The sequence below is a fragment of the Podarcis muralis genome, chromosome 1, assembly GCF_964188315.1.
Source record: "Podarcis muralis chromosome 1, rPodMur119.hap1.1, whole genome shotgun sequence".
NCBI classification, from domain to species: domain Eukaryota; kingdom Metazoa; phylum Chordata; class Lepidosauria; order Squamata; family Lacertidae; genus Podarcis; species Podarcis muralis.
In genome coordinates, this window is record NC_135655.1 from 70,053,972 (window position 1) to 70,075,042 (window position 21,071).

Here is a 21,071-nt window from a genome sequence, read left to right on the forward strand (position 1 = left end):
CACTTTCTCTGGCAAGGCTGTTTGAACTGTATCTCTGAATTTGCTTTGCATTCTCATTTTATCTCTTCTCACCTCTGCTATTTCATGTAGAAGCATTTTGTGATCTATTTATGTCAACTCTTCCAGGCACTCATCCTCATAAAACTCTCTTATCTCTTTCTTCTGTTATTCTTCTTCTAAGTACATTGCCTGTTACTGTCTCTCTCTCTTCCAGAATGCGCAGACATTTCTGACAGTCCAGAAAATGAGTTGGTCCTTCCCTTTTTCACCTAGGCCTAGCACCCAGCCTCAAAGATCTAAGTGGTTAGAGACTGGAAGCTGGCAGTTGCACTTGGCATCCATTAGCTATCTCTCCTAGAGGTTACCAGAACATAGACAACAGAAGCAAGGCTGTTCCAGTCCAGATAAGCATGCAGCTAGGTGTGCAGCTGATGGAAGGTACTCCATGCCACTGAGGCCACTCAAGCCTCAAGAGAGAATAATGGATACAGAAGTACCCCTAAGCTTTGTGCTTGCTCCTTCAGAGGGCGTGTAAACCCATTCAGAGCAGACATTAATCTGGGATGGGAGAAGTTATAATCTCCCCTAGGATTACCAGATGCAAAAGAGAACAGGGTTCCTACATCTCTAATAGCTGAGCAGGATTTCAGCAGGTGCAGCTTTTCATGAAAGCAGCATAGATTTGCATTCAAATAAAAAGAGCAGGAGAGTTCTTTTGTCATATACTTGCCCAAGCAATAAGCAGGTAAGCTATATTTTAAGGAGGTGCAGAAGATCCATGCCAAAAAGGCAGTAGTTTTGACTCAGAAATCAAAGTCTCTCTTCTAACTTGGCAGTAGAGTAGATCTTCTGCAAATTGTACTAAAGGCCCCTGACGCAGGACTTGGCTGTATGTTGTAGGAAACTTGGCTATGAAATAGATGTGATGGCATAAACTGACTTAGAAATGGTTATTCGTATATGATATATAGCCAGATAAGTCTGGGCTTCCCAGGGCAGGTCTGGGTTTGTCCTAGCCTATTTACATTCAGTGTCTGCTTGCCTCTCACAACATTTGATGCAGGTGGGCTTTTCATCTGTTCAATAGAGATATTACATTTAACTCACAAGGAATTAATGTACTAGGAATAAAATACGTTAAATTATAGGAGTTATTACACTCCTCTCACCCAGGACAACATCTCTGATCCAATAAATTGTCTCCAACCCCGTGTGTGTGTGTGTGTGTGTGTGTGTGTGTGTGTGTGTGTGTGTTGGGAGATCCACTCACATATCTGGTGTGTCATTTTACTTTCCCCCCGCTTCGAACACAAAGATGGGAGTGAATATTTATAGACTATAGGCCCAGAATAAGGTAAACTTGTTAATTAGTCCCTAATTCCAGGGTTTGGCTGCAACCTTTGATCCTGATCAGAGACCTGAAAAACAGTTGAAATAAGAACTGTCATCCCGCTCACATAAGGCAGGGCATTAAGGTGATGTACATAGGCCAGCTGTTTCAGAATAATAATTATGTAATGTTTAAAATGTTTAAAGAGGCAGAACTAGTACTGTACTAAGATTTAAAAGAAAAATCAGTCTGTATCTCCCCCCCCCCCCCCCCAGAAGCAAACGTCAAGGCAAACATTAGTTTGTAGTTTCAGGATCATGTAGGGATACACATAAGCAGCCCTACAATGGGCATAATCGTACATTAGAAAAAGGGAATATTAAGTCCTATCTGCATCTTCTCCATCCAGGAGAACATAATGAATGACAAAAGGAATATAGAGAGTTGGAGAGCCTTAGACCAGGCTAGCAAATAACCATTCATCTGGGAGCCTGGGGTGAATGAAAATTCCCTCTGGGCTACCAGCCAGACAACTCATTTTTGTGAACACTCACCTTCTTAGAAGGGAGAGAGAGGATCCCAGTATACATCCTTCAGAGTAGAACTTTACTTAAAATAATTTCATTTCCCCCCCAGATATAGAGCATGGGGCTGATTCTTCCTCCCTCCCTGGAATAGGAGGAAGGATAACCTAGAACAAATGTTGAAATTCCCTCTTCTTGCTCTTCTTGCATCCATCTGTCTCAAGAGACAGTGGATTGCGCCTCTGGGGGTGAAGTAAAACCTCTGAGTTTGCAGCACCAAAGTGACCTCCCTTGGGCACAAGCTTGGGCAGTGTGTATGGAGGTCCTGGGCTGCTCAGACGAAAAGGCCTTGTTGATGTGGTCCAAAGGAAAGCAGAGCAAGACATTTGGAAATAGTTTGGCTGCAGGAATTTCTGGAATGGGGTGTACAATGTGCCACCCAACTGTCTTAGGGACTCTGAATTTGGACAGGGTTTATTCCTTAGCCATTTCTTCCAAAGGTGTCCCACAAGGCAGCAGAGGTTTAGGATCAGAGTTTTCCTATTCCTAAATGGGCTTTCTTCCCTGGTTGATGGGTCTCATCTGCCCCTCTCTTCCTCTACAGCACATGCAGAAACTGCCTTTTTGACCATTGGACCCACTATTGGTCTTGTCCACTCAGTCTGCCGGAGCCTGTCTTTGCATGTAGGGGAAGCCCCTATCTCACCCAGGGTTTGAGAACCATTATCTCCTCTCACCTAGTTTAGCTGCCAGTCAAAGCTATTTCCCGGGGTGTGGCTGCTTTTGCATTCTGGCAGGTTTTAGGATCCACAGGTGAGAGCTGAGTGCAGAGTGGGGACCAAAGGTGGACAAACTATCCCAGAAGGAATAATGTGTCCCCTACCAGAGATATTACCTCTCCCCTAACACCTGATGCACCCCAGTTCCATCTTTTACACAAAAGAGGAGCCCTACCTCTTTTGGCTACCATAGCTATTTGTGACTTTCTTCTCTTTATTCTGGAAAGGAGATGATCTCTGCTCTGCTATCTTGAAGGCTGGCTGGATTTGAGTGTGTTTTTCTGACTTTATTCTAGCCTCCTGTGGTGCATATTAGGTTGGAGAAGAGATGAGAAAGAATGGAAATCAAGCTAGCCACTCTGTGTTTACTATACTAGCTGTTTCCTCCCTGTATTCTGTCCCTCTAACCCAGTGTTTCCCAACCTTGGGCCTCCAGCTGTTTTTGGACTACAACTCCCATCATCCCTAGCTAGCAAGACCAGTGGTCAGGGATGATGGGAATTGTAGTTCAAAAACAGCTAGAGGCCCAAGGTTGGGAAACACTGCTCTAACCAACTCAGTCATAGCATTTAGAAAGGTTGAGCCTTTCCCTTTAGAAAGTGAAACCACTATGTACTCTGCCTTCTGCATAGAGCCTGGCTTTAAAATGGCTCTTTTTGAAAGGCTACGTGGTGGGGCTGCCTCTCTTCTTCCCCTTTCTTTTTCAGAAATAGGGAGGAAACACTTCTGTATTCTGCACTTCTGAAAGCTATACTCTAGGCTTGATGGACTTAGAATCATAGAGTTGGAATAGACCACAAGGGCCATCGAGTCCAACCCCCTGCCAAGCAGGAAACACCATCAGAGCACTCCTGACATATGGTTGTCAAGCCTCTGCTTAAAGACCTCCAAAGAAGGAGACTCCACCACACTCCTTGGCAGCAAATTCCACTGTCGAACAGCTCTTACTGTCAGGAAGTTCTTCCTAATGTTTAGGTGGAATCGTCTTTCTTGTAGTTTGGATCCATTGCTCTGTGTCCGCTTCTCTGGAGCAGCAGAAAACAACCTTTCTCCCTCCTCTATATGACATCCTTTTATATATTTGAACATGGCTATCATATCACCCCTTAACCTCCTCTTCTCCAGGCTAAACATGCCCAGCTCCCTTAGCCGTTCCTCATAAGGCATCATTTCCAGGCCTTTGACCATTTTGGTTGCCCTCCTCTGGACACGTTCCAGTTTGTCAGTGTCCTTCTTGAACTGTGGTGCCCAGAACTGTACACAGTACTCCAGGTGAGGTCTGACCAGAGCAGAATACAGTGGCACTATTACTTCCCTTGATCTAGATGCTATACTCCTATTGATGCAGCCCAGAATTGCATTGGCTTTTTTAGCTGCCGCGTCACACTGTTGGCTCATGTCAAGTTTGTGGTCAACCAAGACTCCTAGATCCTTTTCACATGTACTGCTCTCAAGCCAGGTGTCCCCAATCTTGTATTTGTGCCTCTCATTTTTTTTGCCCAAGTGCAATACTTTACATTTCTCCCTGTTAAAGTTCATCTTGTTTGTTTTGGCCCAGTTCTCTAATCTGTCAAGGTCGACTTTCTAGAGACAGTTGTGCTTGGCTTGCCTTCTCCTGGTCTTTCTCTTTCACTCTCCCTCTGTAATGCAGTTTTGTAATTTTGCACCAGAGAGACACTATGGAACCATCAGGCTCGGGCTCTTTCTTCCTCCTAGACATAAAGACTAAGTTTGAAAAGGCGAAAGAGAGACTCCAAGTAGAACTGCACAGACAGTTCAGTGCTAGAGATAGTACCCCCCTGTCACAGACTGGTTGGATGCAGAGGAATAGTGGGAAGAACCAGCTGGGGAGCCCCCAAGGAAAGAAGACTCAGAGCCTGGGGACTGGTGATTTCCTTTAGCACAGTACCCAAGTATCATTGTCATGGACTGGTTGGATGCAGATAAATGATGGGAGGAACCAGCTGGGGAACCACCCAGGGAAGAAAGCTCAGGTGTTGGGACAATGATCAGTGATAAGAGGGAGAAGCCTGGGAAGGGGAGGAGTTGGAAGCTGAAAAGGTAATAGTGAGCAGAGGGAGTGTGTGGCAGAGAACAGTCTAGAACAGGGGTGTCAAACTCAAATTCATCGGGGGGCCGCATCAGCAGTTTGGTCACCCTCAAAGGGCCGGTTGTATCTGTAGGACTATGTAAAGTGGAGGTTTCCTGTGTAGAACGGCCGGCGCTGCTAGAGGGCAGACGTTCTCTGGCTTGTAGGCTGCTGCGCATGTGGTGAAGAGGCGGCTTTCTTGTGTAAAAAAAAAAAAAAAGTGAGAATAAAAGGTGAAGGCTGGCGGTCGGTGGCGGCTACACGGGCCACATGATGAGGTCTGGCGGGCCGAATTCGGCCCGCGGGCCTTGTGTTTGACACCCGTGGTCTAGAATCAGAGGTAGAAGCTGAAGCAGGAGAGGAGGGAGGCCAAGAAGCAGAGTGGCTGGTGAAGAGGCACAGGTGTCTCCCTGTCCTGCTGAGACAAGCTCTCCTCTCCGCTGCTCTCCCAAAAACCAGGACAGGCAGGAAGAGGGTGGAAGAGAAGTTAGCCTTACACAAGCACAGTCTCAGAGGGAGGTGTAAAACTGTACTGCTTATTACAATGCAATTAAAAAAAGAAATAGTAAGATTCACATGGTGAGTAGCAGTGCATATAGCATATTGGGTTAGGGAAGTATCTTGTTTTCCAGGTATAAAATATTGTACTTTGCTCAGAAAAAATGGTATTATTTCAACAAAGAACAGCAGGAGATTTGTTAACTCTTTTAAGTAATAAGCCTGCATGTATTGCATGGAAACTGCAGGAAGTTCACTGTTTCTTCAATTTATGTGTGGAGAAAGGAATAAATGGTACAATTTGAAATTATTTTTCTGCTAAATTGTAAATAAATGACCTTACATCAAATGGTCTGTATTAATTAATTTAATATTACAGAATACTTAGATGAGCATTATTTGTGGATATCTATGTATCTAAAAATCCATTCAGTTTAATGTGCATCTGAAATCCACATCTCAATTTCTTTTAATATTTTGATAAATTGACCTTACAATAACAAAAGCCTTTTGTTGTTGATAGCTAACAGCATGTTTCTCTGTTCTAGAATGCTTGCAGTGGAACCGGAGTTGATTTTTCTGTACTAAATGAGACTCGCAACATGATGACTGACCTTCTGAATGATCCAGTCCTTCCTCCACATGTGATTTCTTCCCTCCGAAACATCAATAGCTTGATAAGCGCTTTTGCAGGCTCATGCAGGCCAAAGGCTAACATGTTTACCCCCTTTCCGGGCTTTTATCCCTGTCCAGAAATGGAGGACTCATCTGAAAGAGGGGAGCGTAAACTGCATAAGGTCAATATATATATATCAGAATACCTCTAAGTGCAATTTCTCCCATATGGTAATTTTCCTATTCTTCTAGTGTGAATTATAGTTAATTCTCTCCAAACTGACAAATTTCTATTCCTTTTAGATGCTGGGTTACAAAAAAATTAATTTATTGAGACACTGAACAATATTATGTATCCTTCCAGCTCAGCCAATCAGTGTCAGAGGCTTCACTACCAAAAGTTCATTATACTATAGAATTATTATTATTATTATTATTATTGCGAACCGTTTCTTTAGGAAACATAGGGTAGCAATACAAATGGTACAAAAGAGCTAGACACTTATCCAGGATTCAGCTGTTATTTTTCTATATAGTTAAATCAGTTCAGCCAGTTATAATATAGCTTAATACACTTAATTTAAACTGAGCAATACTTATATTTAGTAAAAGTGTATATTACCACGGAAGTGTGGAAGAGAGCTGTTTTATCAGAAAAATGTAAACTTTATCAACTTGTTCAACAGGGGCTAAACAGCCGAAATAGCTTACCAACACCACAGTTAAGGCGGAGTTCAGGAACTTTGATCTCACTGCCCATGGAACCATCTTCTAGGTGGGAACGCAATAATGGCAAAAGATTGCATCATGAGTATAATTCTTCAAGGTAAATATTTTATCACTATAGAATTCACAGTATTATGAAGTATTTCTTAAGTATTGAAATTAAAAGTTGGGTTGGGATCAGAAGGACAGACAAGATATTTTTCAGATAAAATATTTTGAATTGAATTAATTTTGCGTAAGTGCTGCAATCAAATGTTTAAAACTAATAAAGTATGCTTGTATAGCTTCGTTCATCCAGGATATTTGAAGTATGGCACTTGGATATGCAGTTAATATTTGATGACAACCACTAATTCTGAACTTAAGGTTCTGAAGGAAATTACGATGAAAGATAAATCGTAACATTCTGTATAGTCACCATTTATGAGATAGTGAAAGAAGATCCACCCATCCATCTCTCTTGGGCTGAAACATAGGAAAGTAATATAACAGGAGTGGCTGACAATAACACACTGCTCTACTTTTGTTTTGCTCTTGTAAGTCTTATGGTGCAGTAGGTGAACTATGTTTATTAATCATCACAGATTTATTGGTTTTCTGCTTGTTTGGTATTGTAGTTAGTAACTAGATCAGTTTGTACACTTTTTTTCAAATATTACAGCAGAAAGTAATTTGTTCTTAACCTTGAGAACCAAATATACTGTATAGGAGAAGTTATTTTCTTTGCACTGGCAAAGAAAGTAGGAGGTTTGGAGCACTGCAGTGCTTGAGAACAGTCTTCCCACCTCCTAAAAAGCTAAAAATGCACCACTTTTCTGAGGTATCATATAGTTAAAGATTAAAGACTGTTCCATTGACCTTGTTTGGTATCTCATCCCAGTCTCAAGACAAAGAGAACATTCAGAATCTAGACTCTTAAGTAGCTACGTTTATAATTTGTGCAGCTTGCCTGTGCCTCTAGCTATGGCCAGCTGTAGCACATAGGCTATATTCCCCAACGCTGCTGCTGGTTTGTGCAAAATGTAGCCATTTATAGTACAGTCAAATCTTGGCTCCCAAATGCCTCCGTTTTGGAATGTTTTGGCTTCCGAACACTGAAAACCCGGAAGTAAATGCTCCAGTTTTTTTAATGTTTTTCGGAAGCCGAACGTCCAACGCGGCTTCCACTTGAGTTCAGGAAGCTCCTGCAACCAATCGAAAGCCAAACCTCAGTTGTCAAACATTTCGGAAGCCGAAAGGGCTTCCGGAACAGATCTTGTTCGACAACCGAGGTTTGACTGTAGCTATACGATGGGACAACTGCTGTTTCAGAGATGGTAGTCCTGGAAGAGACTTTGGGAAATGATGGCAGATTCAGGGACTCAACAGATTCAGGAAAGAAGAAACAAGCCTGGCTGCTGCAAGTAAATAGGCAGCAGTAAGAGATCATAGCTACATGCACTCCAGCTCCATTACCCTACTCTGTTAGAAAGACAGCTGCCTGAAAGACCTTTGGTAGAGAAATGCTGCATTCCCACTGTTTTGTTCTTGGGAGAGAAGATGTTGAAATGCTGAGGGACTGTGCCGTGTTTGTCCTACCAGTTAGGACAGATTTTTGACAGACCTTAGGAAGAAATTAAAGCTGTCATTTATTTCTGGTTTTTTTCTTCTCCATTGCTAGAACCTGATGTTGTCCCCAGAACATAAGATGTTCTAGTCTCCAAGACCCATTTGTTCATTTTAGGGCTCATGTCCTTCAGTGTCATACTCTGCATATTATTTAGTGACAGTAATAAAAAAATTTAAATCAGTTTTAAATTTTCCAGTTACATAAGAGACAACATATGACTCATTATAAACAAGTAATGGATAGTATAAATATTTTTTATCCTAAACAAACTTAGACCATCACACTTCAGGGCAAGATTTTTCACAACGTGTTACCTTTTTTATTATTTTACAGGTTGATGATCAAGGGGCTAACCAGTAGATCTAGTTAAGATACAGATCCCGTAAAAAATATGTTGGCAGGCCTGTTCAGTGGTTTAAGTTTTTTAAAGAAGAACCAATAATTTCTATTATCATTCTGTATTATTTTTATGATTTTTTGTTTTGTTTTGTTTTTTGCACTATTTTATTCTACACCACCCTGGTATTTTATATGAGGGATGGTCTATAAATATTTTTGTAAATAAAAAAATTAAGGGAAGGAAATTGCTGTTTGAGGTTTATGCAAAATGTATTTAAAAATTGCTTTCTCCACCCAGAAAATAAAATAGCAGGCTCTGAATGCTTCCTGGATTAGACATCATGTATATTAAATATTGTGCTGTGTATGTATCTTCAAGCTTTCAAACAGCAGATGGCATGCTTTAGCAACATAAGGGTCAGTTTATAGTCAGTTATCAAAGGTGAAAAGTACTGAGCATAAAAATTAAAAGAGTATTTCCTTAATGCTATGTAGCATTATATTTGAATAAAGCACCAATAGCATTGATCAAGATCTTGCGAAATATGCAATGGAATGAGCTGTTCACAAGATTTTTCAACTGAAAGAACAATTTAGACTGTAGTTCTAAACCCTGGTTGGCACTGGAGGGGCTTGATGGAGTGCTACATCCACAGCAGCACTGCTAGCATTGCCCAGGGAGGAAGGTGCAGGGTTGAAATGGGAGGGGGAGAAATAGCCTTTTACTGGATTCAAGCCTGTTGCCACCATGTAGGTAGCAGGGCTGACTCAGGATGCAGTAGATCCTGTGCCAGCCCTGTCCCCAAAGTGTTCCATCTTGGTGGTTTCCACTGAGTACTCTCCATGACATTTCTGCTCCATCTAAACTCCTTCCAAAACAGCAGATCAGGTGTTTGGACTGTTCTGCCCATTTCTTTTCTGAAAGAGTGCTACTGCAGATTAAAAGAATCTTCTTTAGCAGGAGAAAGCTGATACAAATACGTTAATGTCATATTTCACATTTTTCTGGAATGACCTGCTAAAAGTGGCATTAAGTTCTGGTGTTGCTCATGTTAAATTCTTTAGATAAAACTTTATTCTAGTTGGAGCATCCTGTGAGCAGAGTATGACTCCTGGTAACTCTGGGGAGCTGGATGACAATTCAGGTTTATGTGATTGCCATCTTAGATACTTGGCAATCTTTCTGTTCAAAATTTTAACTATGTTTTTAAAGAAGACTTATGCAAGTTAAGATTACTAATTTTTTGAAGGCTTCCTCCTAATTTTAAGTGCTCTTTATTATAGCTGTTGATTATGTACTTGCATCTAGAGATTCTTGTGCACAGGGTGCATTTAACTCGTAATTTTGCTTTGATTGTTTACATTTTAATTAGAAGATTAAAATATGTGTACCTACCTTTTATTGAGTATAATAATACTTTTTTCTATTTTGAATTAGCCAAGGATCTTATCCAAATGGGCCTTTCAACATGAACCTGTTGACAATACCAAAACAAAGATCATCTTCAGTGACCCTGACTCATAATACAGGCTCTAGACGAGCTGGTAGGATAAAAGCGTATTACTACTTTATAATTATTTATATTTTATAATAGATAATTTGTGGAAGTGTCTCTGGAGCAATATGATTTTTTTAAAATAACAGCACTATATATCTCACATAAGATTATTTCATTTTGTTAAGATTTTCATAAGCGTTCTATCATTAAGCATCTATCTACTTGCTTGTTCATATTTGATATTGCATGTTTTACAAATGACTTGGAGACACTGGATATCATCATCTATACTAATAGCAAACTCATAATATTATAAACCACCTTGTGATCCTCGGATGAAGAGTGGTATAGAAATTTAATAAATAAATATCAATAGATAAAATTATCCAAGTGCCCATTCTTGTGTAGCCAAAATGTCACTGCTCATGAACAAGAGGGAGGTATCAGCATGCTTGGTAAAACCCCAAGGTTTGCAGAAGTATGCAAAAACACACACCTGTGAATGGGAAAACAGCCCCCACAATAGCAAAGTTAGGAATTAGCAGTCAACATGGAATGCTGATTGTGTTGGGAAGGTGAGAGGGCAGAACATTGGATGAGAGGGGGGAGTGGAATGGAGTACTAGAGAAAAGGGCATGGCTGTTTGGCTGGAACTCTGAACAAGAAGACTTCACACTGCAACATTTTGTTGAAGGTCTCACTTGTATAATATCTGTCCTGCATATTACAAATAATGACAGTTATCCAGAAAACTATGTTACCAAGTGCATACCAGGCTGGAGTAGGGTTGACCCACATTGTGTAGCAAGCTACTACAAATCTATAGAGCAGCCAAGGTTGAAATGCTGCTTACCGTTCTGGTCACCGCACCTCGAAAATTATATTGTAGAGCTGGAAAAGGTTCAGAAAACTGCAATCAAAATTATCAAGGAACTGGAGCAATCCCATTTTAAGAAAGAAGGTTGCAGTGTTTGTGCATTTTTAGTTTAGCAAAAAGGCTAGTAAGAGAAGACATGATAGAGGTGTATAAATTATGCCTGGTGTAACTTTTCTCTCTTACTGTGCTAGAACCAGAGGTTATTGAATGAATGTCGGAAGATGCAGTGCAGACTAAATACATGCTATTTTACACAGTGCACAATTCAGCTACAAACTTTTTTACCGCAAGATGTGATGGCCACCAGCTTGAGCATCTTTAAAGGTGAATTACGGTAGTCTGATTCATGGAGGATAAGGCTTTGAATACCAGTTGCTGGTGATTAGAAGCAGGAAACGTATCCTGCATTTGAGCTTCTCAAAGACATCTGCTTCACCCCTATAAGAAGAGAATCTAAGTTTTTTGGTTAAGCAATAGCCAACGGAGAGATTCTGCAGCATATTACTTCCAGTGTATGTGTGATAATGTTATCAGCAAGAGCTATGAGATAAGATACATTTTCATTTTTGTCAGTCATCTTTTATGTTCTGGAAAATTTAAGGCACTGTTCTTAAATGTGCACAAGTTGCACTTTAAGGTATATTTATGACTTCCAACATTTTATGCCTCTGTTGCCTTTAGGAACTTCTCCAAATCTAAGTCCTGTGGCCTCATCAAGTAATGGATTTCTGTCAAGTGTGTACCACCGGTCACCTGTAGAATTTCCTGATACTGCTGATTTCCTTACTAAGTCAAGTGTTAATATGCATAAATCTGTGGGATGCACAGTTAGTCCTTCAGATTATCAGCAACAACTTAGAACATCTTCACATTATACATGTAGTAGGTAATGCTCTCTTTTTATTTAATCAGTGATGCATGTGTCATCAGAATAAAATTTCTTATCATATACTGTCTTGGATATTTCTTTGGTAGAAGACTGAGAGGGGCCATTATTTCCTAATTGCTTCTTAAGTACTCTTTTATCTCAATACTTGAGTTGTGCTCTCATCACTCTCAATATTTTGCGTTTTGGGGCTGTTTTTCCTTCTGCTTAAATAATCTTTCCACCATGAGGATTGGCAGCCAGCTGTAAGAGAAAAGATTGCATGACTGCTCTTTATGAAACTTCCTGTTTTGTAGACATTTGTACCTATATACTATCTGTGAATCTGTGCGGGACACTGACACTTGAAAAAAGAATAATAGAAAAGAGTCTTGGACCTCTAAGTCTTCTTGGATACAGCTAAAATCGCATGATTGTGAACACTGTATAAAAGCTGCTTCAATGGTATTCTATCAGTGGTTTAATGGATGTTTGTGCACACAAGACTTAAGAAAAGTATTCAAAAATAGTTAATAGAAATTAGAAATAACTGTTTTATTTTTCTTAAGTTGCGGACGACAGATATTCAAGTCTGTTGCAGCCTCATTATCTGAATCTGCTACAGAACATCAGAGTCAAAAATCAGGTGGGATTATGAATTACACCTATAATTTATAGTCTTTGTTTCATTCCCCCCCCCCCCCCAAAAATGAACTTGTAATAAGAGTAAATATTCCAGATCTGTTGAAATAGAGAACTTGACTTCAATCAGATATGAAAATTGTGTGCAAATATTTTTATCTATTTTGCCACAACTTTAGCCATACTTAAAAAATACAGCTATATATGTCTGAAGTAAGACAACTATTTTATGTAGTTCTTCAAAGCATTTTTATCTTGCTCTTTAGCCAAAAGAAGTTCCCAGAGCAACTTACAAATGTCATTATTTTCACATTTCTGGAATGACAAAGTAAATGAATATATTTTTCCTTTTGATTTATTCATGATAATACAGAGTTTTTGTTATGTTGTCCCTCTCCCATTTTCATATGTCATATCCTTTCTTTTCTTTTTTATTTCACTTGTTTTCTTGTATCAGAAGCAAGGATGTTTGACGTGTAATGGTGTTTGCTATATATTGTTATGATTATTGTTATTTGCTATGATTATTGTTATTTGCTATGTTATTGTTAGAATGGCAATCCAAGTGCTTGTAGCATGCTTGCAATCTAAAAGCATGAAACTAAAGGGAGTGGCATTGGGAAGGATGAAGCAAACTTAGCTATAGAATATTTGTAATGAAAAGCTGGAATGAAAGTATTCCAAGGAGTGCAGGAGCCTAAAGTTACCGGTCTTTCAGCAGAGCACATAGAGCTGCTCTCTCGCTCTCTCCTATAAGCTAATGGAATAGCTACTATAGCTGGGAGTTCAGGGAGGAACTGATGAAGCTGGTCTTTAAACTGTGGTTGAGACTTAATAAGAGCAATTTTAAAAATTCATTTGATCCCATCTATGAGCTGCTTCCCATAAAAAATTCGAATAAAACATTATGAATTTTTGTTAAATTTACTTACGTTAAACTCACTGTATTGTTTACATTTCTTAAGGTGAAGATGCAAATAATTCTATTTCAAAAGACTCTGCTCACCTTATAGAGAAAAAGCAGGATGATACTGAAAATCACAGTCATCAAATGGATCAAACTAATGTAAGCATATCATTGCAGTAATACTGTAGTGATGCAATTCATGTTTTTAATAGAGATGTACTATTTTATTGCAACGTGCTATATTTAATTTGTTTTATAACATCAATGCTTCACATACAATATTCTGAACAGGTCTAGAATTAACTTTCAAAATGTGAAAACTCCGTAAAAACATGGGTTAAGGGCATGATAAATATAGGATTCAGAACATAAAGTAGCCTTTTATTTTCTACATTCCAATACCCAACATGTGGAGATATGACTTCTCCAAGTAATCACCAGGCACAACCAAAATCATGGTTGAGACCTGCTGTTTTTATTATAATTATTGGTTTGTTTTAAACATATTTTATGCAGCAATAAAACTGCTAACCAGGGTCCAGTATGGTTTCACATTGGATGGGGGACTGCATGTTGAGATTCCTACATTGTAAGGGGTTGGACTAGATTACCCGTGCGGTCCCTTTCAACTCCACAATTCTATGATTCTGTATATTGTTAATTCTACCAGTGTTTAATTGTAATTTAATGATTGATTTTTCTATGTTTTAAGTATTCTTGTTTTCATTTGTAAGCTGACTTGAGTCCCGTTAGGGGGATAGGTGGGGTATAAAATCTTCTTCTTCTGCTTCTGCTTCTGCTTCTTCTGCTTCCTCATCCTCTTCCTCCCCTCCTCCTCCTCCTCCTCCTCCTCCTCCTCCTCCTCCTCCTCCTCCTCCTCCTCATATCATCAACAATTATTGTTAGATCTCTGAGCTCTTCCAAACTCTACACATATTATATCATTGATGCCCCGTATAGGCACTTTTCTACAGCAATAGTATATTATCTGCTTATGTTTTGTTGATGGAGCAAATACTTCTTTTTTGGCCCTTCTCCACAGTTCTGCTGCAGCAGAAACCCAGGATGGTGACAGGAAGACAGCTGTGCTCATGAGGTTCCTATTGGGCCTGCTGTGGTACAGCCCCCCCCCTTTCTAACCTGTGCCCATTAGGGAGGATTGTGTGTAGCAAGTGAAAAGGGAAGACTTAGCTCCACATCCATCTCACCTTCCAGTTTAAGCAGAGGCGAGTGGAAATAGAGATACACTCATACCAGAAGTCAACATGATCAAGAAGTACAGTTTCCTTTTAAGTATATGATAGCTATCTTCCCATAAAATCATTGATGTTGTTTTACATAAATATCAGTATCTGCAAAGAAGTACTAGTTCTTGTAACGTATTAGTCTTTGCCCTAGCATTGCTAACATAGGCCAAGATCACTGTTGGACAGTTAGTCCTCATTTGGCAGTGGTGTCTGCATCATGGATATGAGCATGAGGGTATAGAAAACGAAAGAAGAGAGAAGCCAAATAAAAATATAAAGTACTAGATCCACAGGTTCTTGAACAGCCAAGAGTAGATGTTAGCTGCCAAATAGTGCTCAAGAGTTACTACAGTTTTGTGCTGTGCTAAAGTCTCCTCTAAGCCCAATTTGGCAGTCAGAATAGCTGCTTGAATGAATGGGGCAGACTAGCGAATATTTTAGGGATTCTGCTGGGAAAGTAAGGCTAACAGAGTTTTATGCATTATGATAATAGAGCAATTCCTGAAATTATTTTAGATACCACAGATTTGGCTCATGTTCATTATTCTGATGTGACATTAAATGTTTTTTTGAGCCAGAGATCTTGGGCAGTTGCTCCTGCACAGCAAGTAATCATTCTGTGGTTGTTAAAAACCCAGTGCTTCAGATTACATAAATTTGTCCCAGAGTATCAGGAGGCAACCACCTTGCTGAATCTAGGCCGGTCTGGATTTGGTCAGTGCCTGGATGGGTGTTCATATGGGCACCACATGTATTCTCCCTTGGATGATGGAAGATAGGTGGGATATACAAGTTGCTAAATAAATCCTATTTTGTATACACTATCTTACCTAGTTTGATCAAGTTTAGCAATGTCCAATCATATGCAAAGTGATTACATTAACTAGCCTCAGAAGATTGTGGACTTATTTAAATATAAAACTAAATGCATATAATAAATTAGTATTTTTATATGTTATACTTTTCTTATACAGATGGAGACAGCTCCTTCATTAGAATTGATTCTAACAGAAGACCATGATTCATTAATGGAGAAGATGAATAATTGGAATTTCCAAATATTTGATCTTGTTGAAAAAATGGGAGACAAATCAGGAAGAATCCTTAGTCAGGTTGGTTGTTCCTAGATATATGTCATTTGTTACACATGAACACCTTCTAGGCTGTGTGTGTACTATTATAGAATTATGCTATTTTTCTAAGCTTACATGTGAATAAATGTTCAATGTAGGAAATGTTGTTTTGCAGTTAGAGAACTTTGGAATACCCCAAAGCGGGGAGGGAGGATGTGCCATAAGAGTGTGTGTGCCCCCCATCCCCACCCCAACCTGTCCTGTATTTTGAAAGGTAGCGACCCTACTTTTAAGTCTTGATTAAAAAGGAAAGTAGAGAGCCCTCTTCATGCATTCTGGAACTGTGTATAGTAAACATTCAGCTTCCTGTACTTGTGAAGATAAGAGTTTGTCACCTTTTTCAAAAAAAATACATTAAAGCAACATTAATTTTTTAAAAAAAAATAGGTGTGAAACAATAATAAAACCCCCACTAAAAATATGCAGAGAATTAAATTCCATAGGCCTGGGCAAATAAAGATGTTTTTACCCAGCAACTAAAAACAGACACTGAAGGTGTCAGGTATGCCTCTCTGGGGAAAGCATTCCAAAACTGGGGTGCCACCACTGAGAAGGCCCATTCTCATGTTGTGTCTTCACCCCCCACTTTCCTCAGAGATGGAACATCGGAGGGCCTTGGGTGAAGAATGCAGGGTGTGGGTTGGTTCACCTGGAGTCAGACAATCTTTGAGGTAGTGCCAGAATTGGTGCTATTTGTTCAGACCATCTTACTCCAGTCAGCAAAATTCTGCACCACCAGCAGTTTTCCAAGCTGTCTTCAAAGGCAGCCGCACCCATAATGCATTGTGGTACTCTAATCTAGAGGTTACCAGAGCATGGATAACAGGTTATGCTAGCCCATCCAGATAGGGGCATAGCTAGGCCCCCAGCCCAAGCTGATCAAAAGCACTCTGCATCACTGAAACTTTTACCAACGATGTAGTGGATGCAGAATGACACAAGGAGATGGCAGAGCAAACAGATTCATCTCTGCTGTTCTCCCCTCACCATATACTTACTAGTCACAGTTCTGGTTAGCAGTGAACTTTATTAATGTTCATGTAGATGCTGTGCCATACTGTAGTCAGGAACTTAGAAAATGGAGTGGGAGTTGCCAGAGGAGATTCAACGCAATGTTTAAAATATAAATAGTTGCATGTAAGCCTAATAAATAACACACATTCTTGTGAATTATACACAGAATTCTTTTAGAGAGCAGGAATTAGATGGCTTTTACTAATTAATAACTAAACCTCTTTGGTTAGGAAACCTCAATAATTGGTTAGTAGTAAAATTGCATTAGGTTTTAATTAAAGATATCCATACTTGATCTGCTTGTGTAAAATGAAATACTGATCTTTTCCCTATACCACATCCCATATTCTAGAGAGGCTCTTCACCCTCAGGAGCAGTTTTTGGAGGACAGAGGGGTTTGCTATGTTGAGGAATGAGTGAGAAAGCCTGTTCTGCTAGTGCTTCTGCTTTTTGGATGCAGACCTAACAGCTTCATCCACTTTGTTGTTTATTTATATAAGCCATCCTAACATTCTTAGTATTCAATATATTTGATCCTAATATTTAATTATTAATGGGGGAAATTTCTAGTTTTCTTTTAAAAGACAAAATGTAAAACCTAAAAAAGGAAGCATAAATAATTGTACATTAACTTTCCTTACAATAAAAATAATTATATTCTGTGTTCAGGTTGCATTCACATTGTTTCAAGACACTGGTTTATTTGAAATTTTCAAAATTCCAACTTGGCAATTCATGAACTACTTTCAGGCACTAGAAAATGGTTATCGAGACATTCCCTGTAAGTAATACCTTACAACATTAGGATTATTTTTTTTTTCTTTAAGCCACACTGCGTAGTTTATCATGTTAGTCCTATTTTCAAATATCTGATGCTGCAAGGTAATGCTATGATAATGATGGCTGGGTTTCTTTTACTAATGTTTTTCATACGTTATGGAAAAATAACAATAAATATATTTAAATTGCTAATAATGTGATAACAAAAATGGATAAAATGAACTGTATGCATGTAAATCATTTGCTAGCTTCGTAAATACCAGGAGATATTAATCAGTCTTGTAGAAAGTTTAATGCTGAAACTTTTGAATAACTTGGACTGTCTTTTAATTTTTATTCTTTATTCTTTCTCACATACACCATCAGTATTAAAACCCATCTAAATAAACTCCCCACTCCCACAGTGTTAGAAACCAAGATATGACAGGTAGGAGCTAAATGGCACCTTATGGGCGCAACAATGGAATATCTAGGCATGCTATTTTATAGCAAGAATACAAAGCTGAAAATGAATGAACTGCAGCTAAAATATTATGTTCATTTTTCACATGGTCTAGACTTTCCCCTGCCCACCCCCTTAATATTCTTAAGAGGGTCTCTTCTCCAGTCTTCAGAGAGTAGCTGGAAGTGGGGAGGCAGAAAAAGGTCCTTCTTTTCTTCCACTCTGCAGTTTTAATCAGAAATCTTAGGCACAGTACTGTGCCCAGAGCTCAAAAACTGCTCACCCTAATGAAATTCCCTGTCACAAATGTGCCTAGAACAATGGGAGTTTCAAACACTGTCCTCCCATTCAAGGAATTTTAGTAATTTTAGTTTTCTTGGTGGTATAATGCCAGGGGATTTTTCGACAGAATTATCAACAGCCAGCTTAAATATTCACATATCTATTTCTCTTATTGCAGACAAACTTTAATTGTGAAACAAATCCTACCTGCTTCTTTAACCCTTCCTTTACTCTACCATGCCATTATGCTTGTCTGCAACATTGTTGAAATATTCTTGAAAAACTTGTGTGAAGGATACTTTGAGAAATAGCTTATTTGTAGCAGCTAATACACCCCATGCTGAGCCTTTTTTGGTACATAATTGTGGGGTTTGAGTACCTTTAGAATGTTGACACATTTGTCACTCCCCTCCCCTCTGTACTGTCATTAGAGGGTGGGGGACCTTTCTGGCCAGTAGGGCAGATCATTATCTCCCCCGGGAGAGGGTGCATGGGGCCATCAATCTGTCAATCATCTGCTGATTTGAAGTCCCAGTTGCCTCAAATGGGGTGGGGAGGATGTCTGAAAGCCCTATATAAAAGGAAGAAGTCCTGTGTGCAGGCAATGCTGTCAAAGGGCCAGATTTTTTACCCCACCAGTAAGGAAGTGTATGAACTTTCAGAGAACAGCTGGCTGTGAATTACAAGAAAACTAAAGTCATAGTGTTTTCAAGAAACTATAGGGCCCATAGACGCCCATATGGATAATCAGTTGATCGAACAAGTTAAAAGTCTTTAAATACCTTGGCCTTATTTTTCAGTCAACAGAGTCATGGGGAGCACATCCGAAATATGCAAAGGAAAAAGCCAAGATTCTGACACGCTTTTTCCATACAAAAGGTGGCAATCACATACCATCAACACTTAAAATGTTTAAAGCTAAACCCCAGCACAGTTATTATATGGGGCTCAGATTTGCACAGGCGATCGCCTTTAATCTACAGAAGGTGTTCAGTCTAAATTCCTAAGGCATTTCCCCCCTCTTCCATCTTGTGTTCCAAGTGCTTCACTGCTAGCAGGTTACAGATGGTATGTTTAGTTTATATTATGATAACATTTGGATTTAATTAAAAAAAATCTTATTTCAGATCACAATCGAATACATGCAACAGATGTTCTTCATGCTGTTTGGTATCTTACAACAAGACCAATTCCTGGATTTCAGCAACTATATAGTGATTCTATAACTGGAGCAGACATTGGTATGTGACTTTGTTTGGTCTTCCATAGAGACACCCCCCCCCCCATAATATAAAATGAATATATTTGAAGTGGAGGAAATGTCTCTTATTTTTTTCTTTTATTACTTGTAGATTTCATGGTTGAAAGATAGAACTAACAGTCTATGTCATTTACAAGCACTGTGTGTCTGGTTTTAGGATAATTGATTGAATAATTGCTGACATGCTTTGCTTCCTAGCCAAGGAAACTGTTTCACTTAGATCTCTTATCCAGAATGAGACCTATATCTTCCTGCAGTGGTCAGCATGTTTCTAGCAACTAAAATACATTAGGCTAATATTTCTTTATTTAATTAAGAAATGAAACATCTCAGACTAAAAATACCTAAGGCTAAACTATTTAACTTAATTAGAGCTTTTCCTAATTATTCCAATGTAAAAATGAAATAGTCCTGAACATTCAAGGTCTTACTTTAATTAATATATACTCATCTTAAAATGTTCTGTTAAGTTTAACCCAGTATGACTTAAAGGAAATTGTTTAGCCTTAGTTTTACACAATAGAGATAGAGATAGTGATAGTAAGGCAATATTTTTAAAAAGTATGTATTATTTGTATAATAAAAGCATCATAATATTTTTGGGGTGGGGGGCTTGAATTGCATGTGTGTCTTAGAAGGAAGTATGTATTTCTGATGCATCGCAATTACACGGGATCATTCAGATGCAAGAAATACAGCTTGAATCTTCATTTTACCTGCTTGAAATTTTTACAGATTTCACTAACATTGAACAGATAGTGAACACTCATTCTTTTTGTGCAGTGGAATAGTAGAATTGAGAAGTTTTTTATTTATTAATATCATTAATGTAGTACAGCGCAAACCAAACTGATAAAGCAGAAGAAAACCAGGGTTGGGGAACCACCAGATCTAAAGTTCTGCTGGGCTTCTACCATGAGGTGGAAGGTGGGGAACAGATTCTATTTTCCTTTTCCTTTCAAGGAGGGTGTGTTTGCCTTTTCCATATTGTTTTTAAATATCTCTTGCTACCAAAAAAAGTGCCTTACCAGCTAAATATAGAAGTGATAGTGCATTCAATGTGGGGAAAAGCAGGCTCAAACCTTCCTGAAGCCTGACTCTCTCTCCTACTACCACATGCATACTCATATATAAACAGAGAAAATGATTTTTGGAAATAACATTTTTTAAAAATTGTTCAGAGAAATACCATTTCATTTTTGGAAATGTATGCCTGAAGTTAAGATAGTTAATAGTGAATGATATGCGTGAATTAGGCATTTGCCACACCCTGCTTATAATATCATCATCTGATTTTGTTCACTAGGCATTTTAACACATTTTAAATGACAGCTGTACAATACAATTTTTGTTGACGTATATAAATATTCATTACAATTTGTCCTCTTTAAATATGACTTCTCTGGCTGTTGCGTGGTAGACTTCACTTTCAAGGGCTTCAAAATCCAGAAATATGTAACACGTGATTTCTTTCTCTTGAAGAATAGTCATTACCAACTTTGGTTTTTTTACTTTTTAAAGATAATATTTTAAAATTTAAACTCAACACCGTGAAATTTGTTCATTGATGGGTTTAACATAAATATTTATGAAGATGCTATCGCTGAATATTC

At 38.8% G+C, this 21,071-nt stretch overlaps 1 protein-coding gene across 1 annotated transcript in view; it reads left to right on the forward strand.

The window, feature by feature from the left end:
• The window catches only part of PDE3B (phosphodiesterase 3B), a 52,436-nt gene that overhangs the window by 24,803 nt on the left and 6,562 nt on the right, over positions 1-21,071 (forward strand). The window contains exons 3-11 of the mRNA XM_028732314.2: positions 5,769-6,017; positions 6,522-6,661; positions 9,948-10,054; positions 11,567-11,771; positions 12,320-12,396; positions 13,358-13,458; positions 15,521-15,658; positions 17,363-17,474; positions 19,325-19,438. Coding sequence (XP_028588147.2) covers positions 5,769-6,017; positions 6,522-6,661; positions 9,948-10,054; positions 11,567-11,771; positions 12,320-12,396; positions 13,358-13,458; positions 15,521-15,658; positions 17,363-17,474; positions 19,325-19,438 — 1,243 coding nt within the window. The remainder of the gene's footprint in view (positions 1-5,768; positions 6,018-6,521; positions 6,662-9,947; positions 10,055-11,566; positions 11,772-12,319; positions 12,397-13,357; positions 13,459-15,520; positions 15,659-17,362; positions 17,475-19,324; positions 19,439-21,071) is intronic.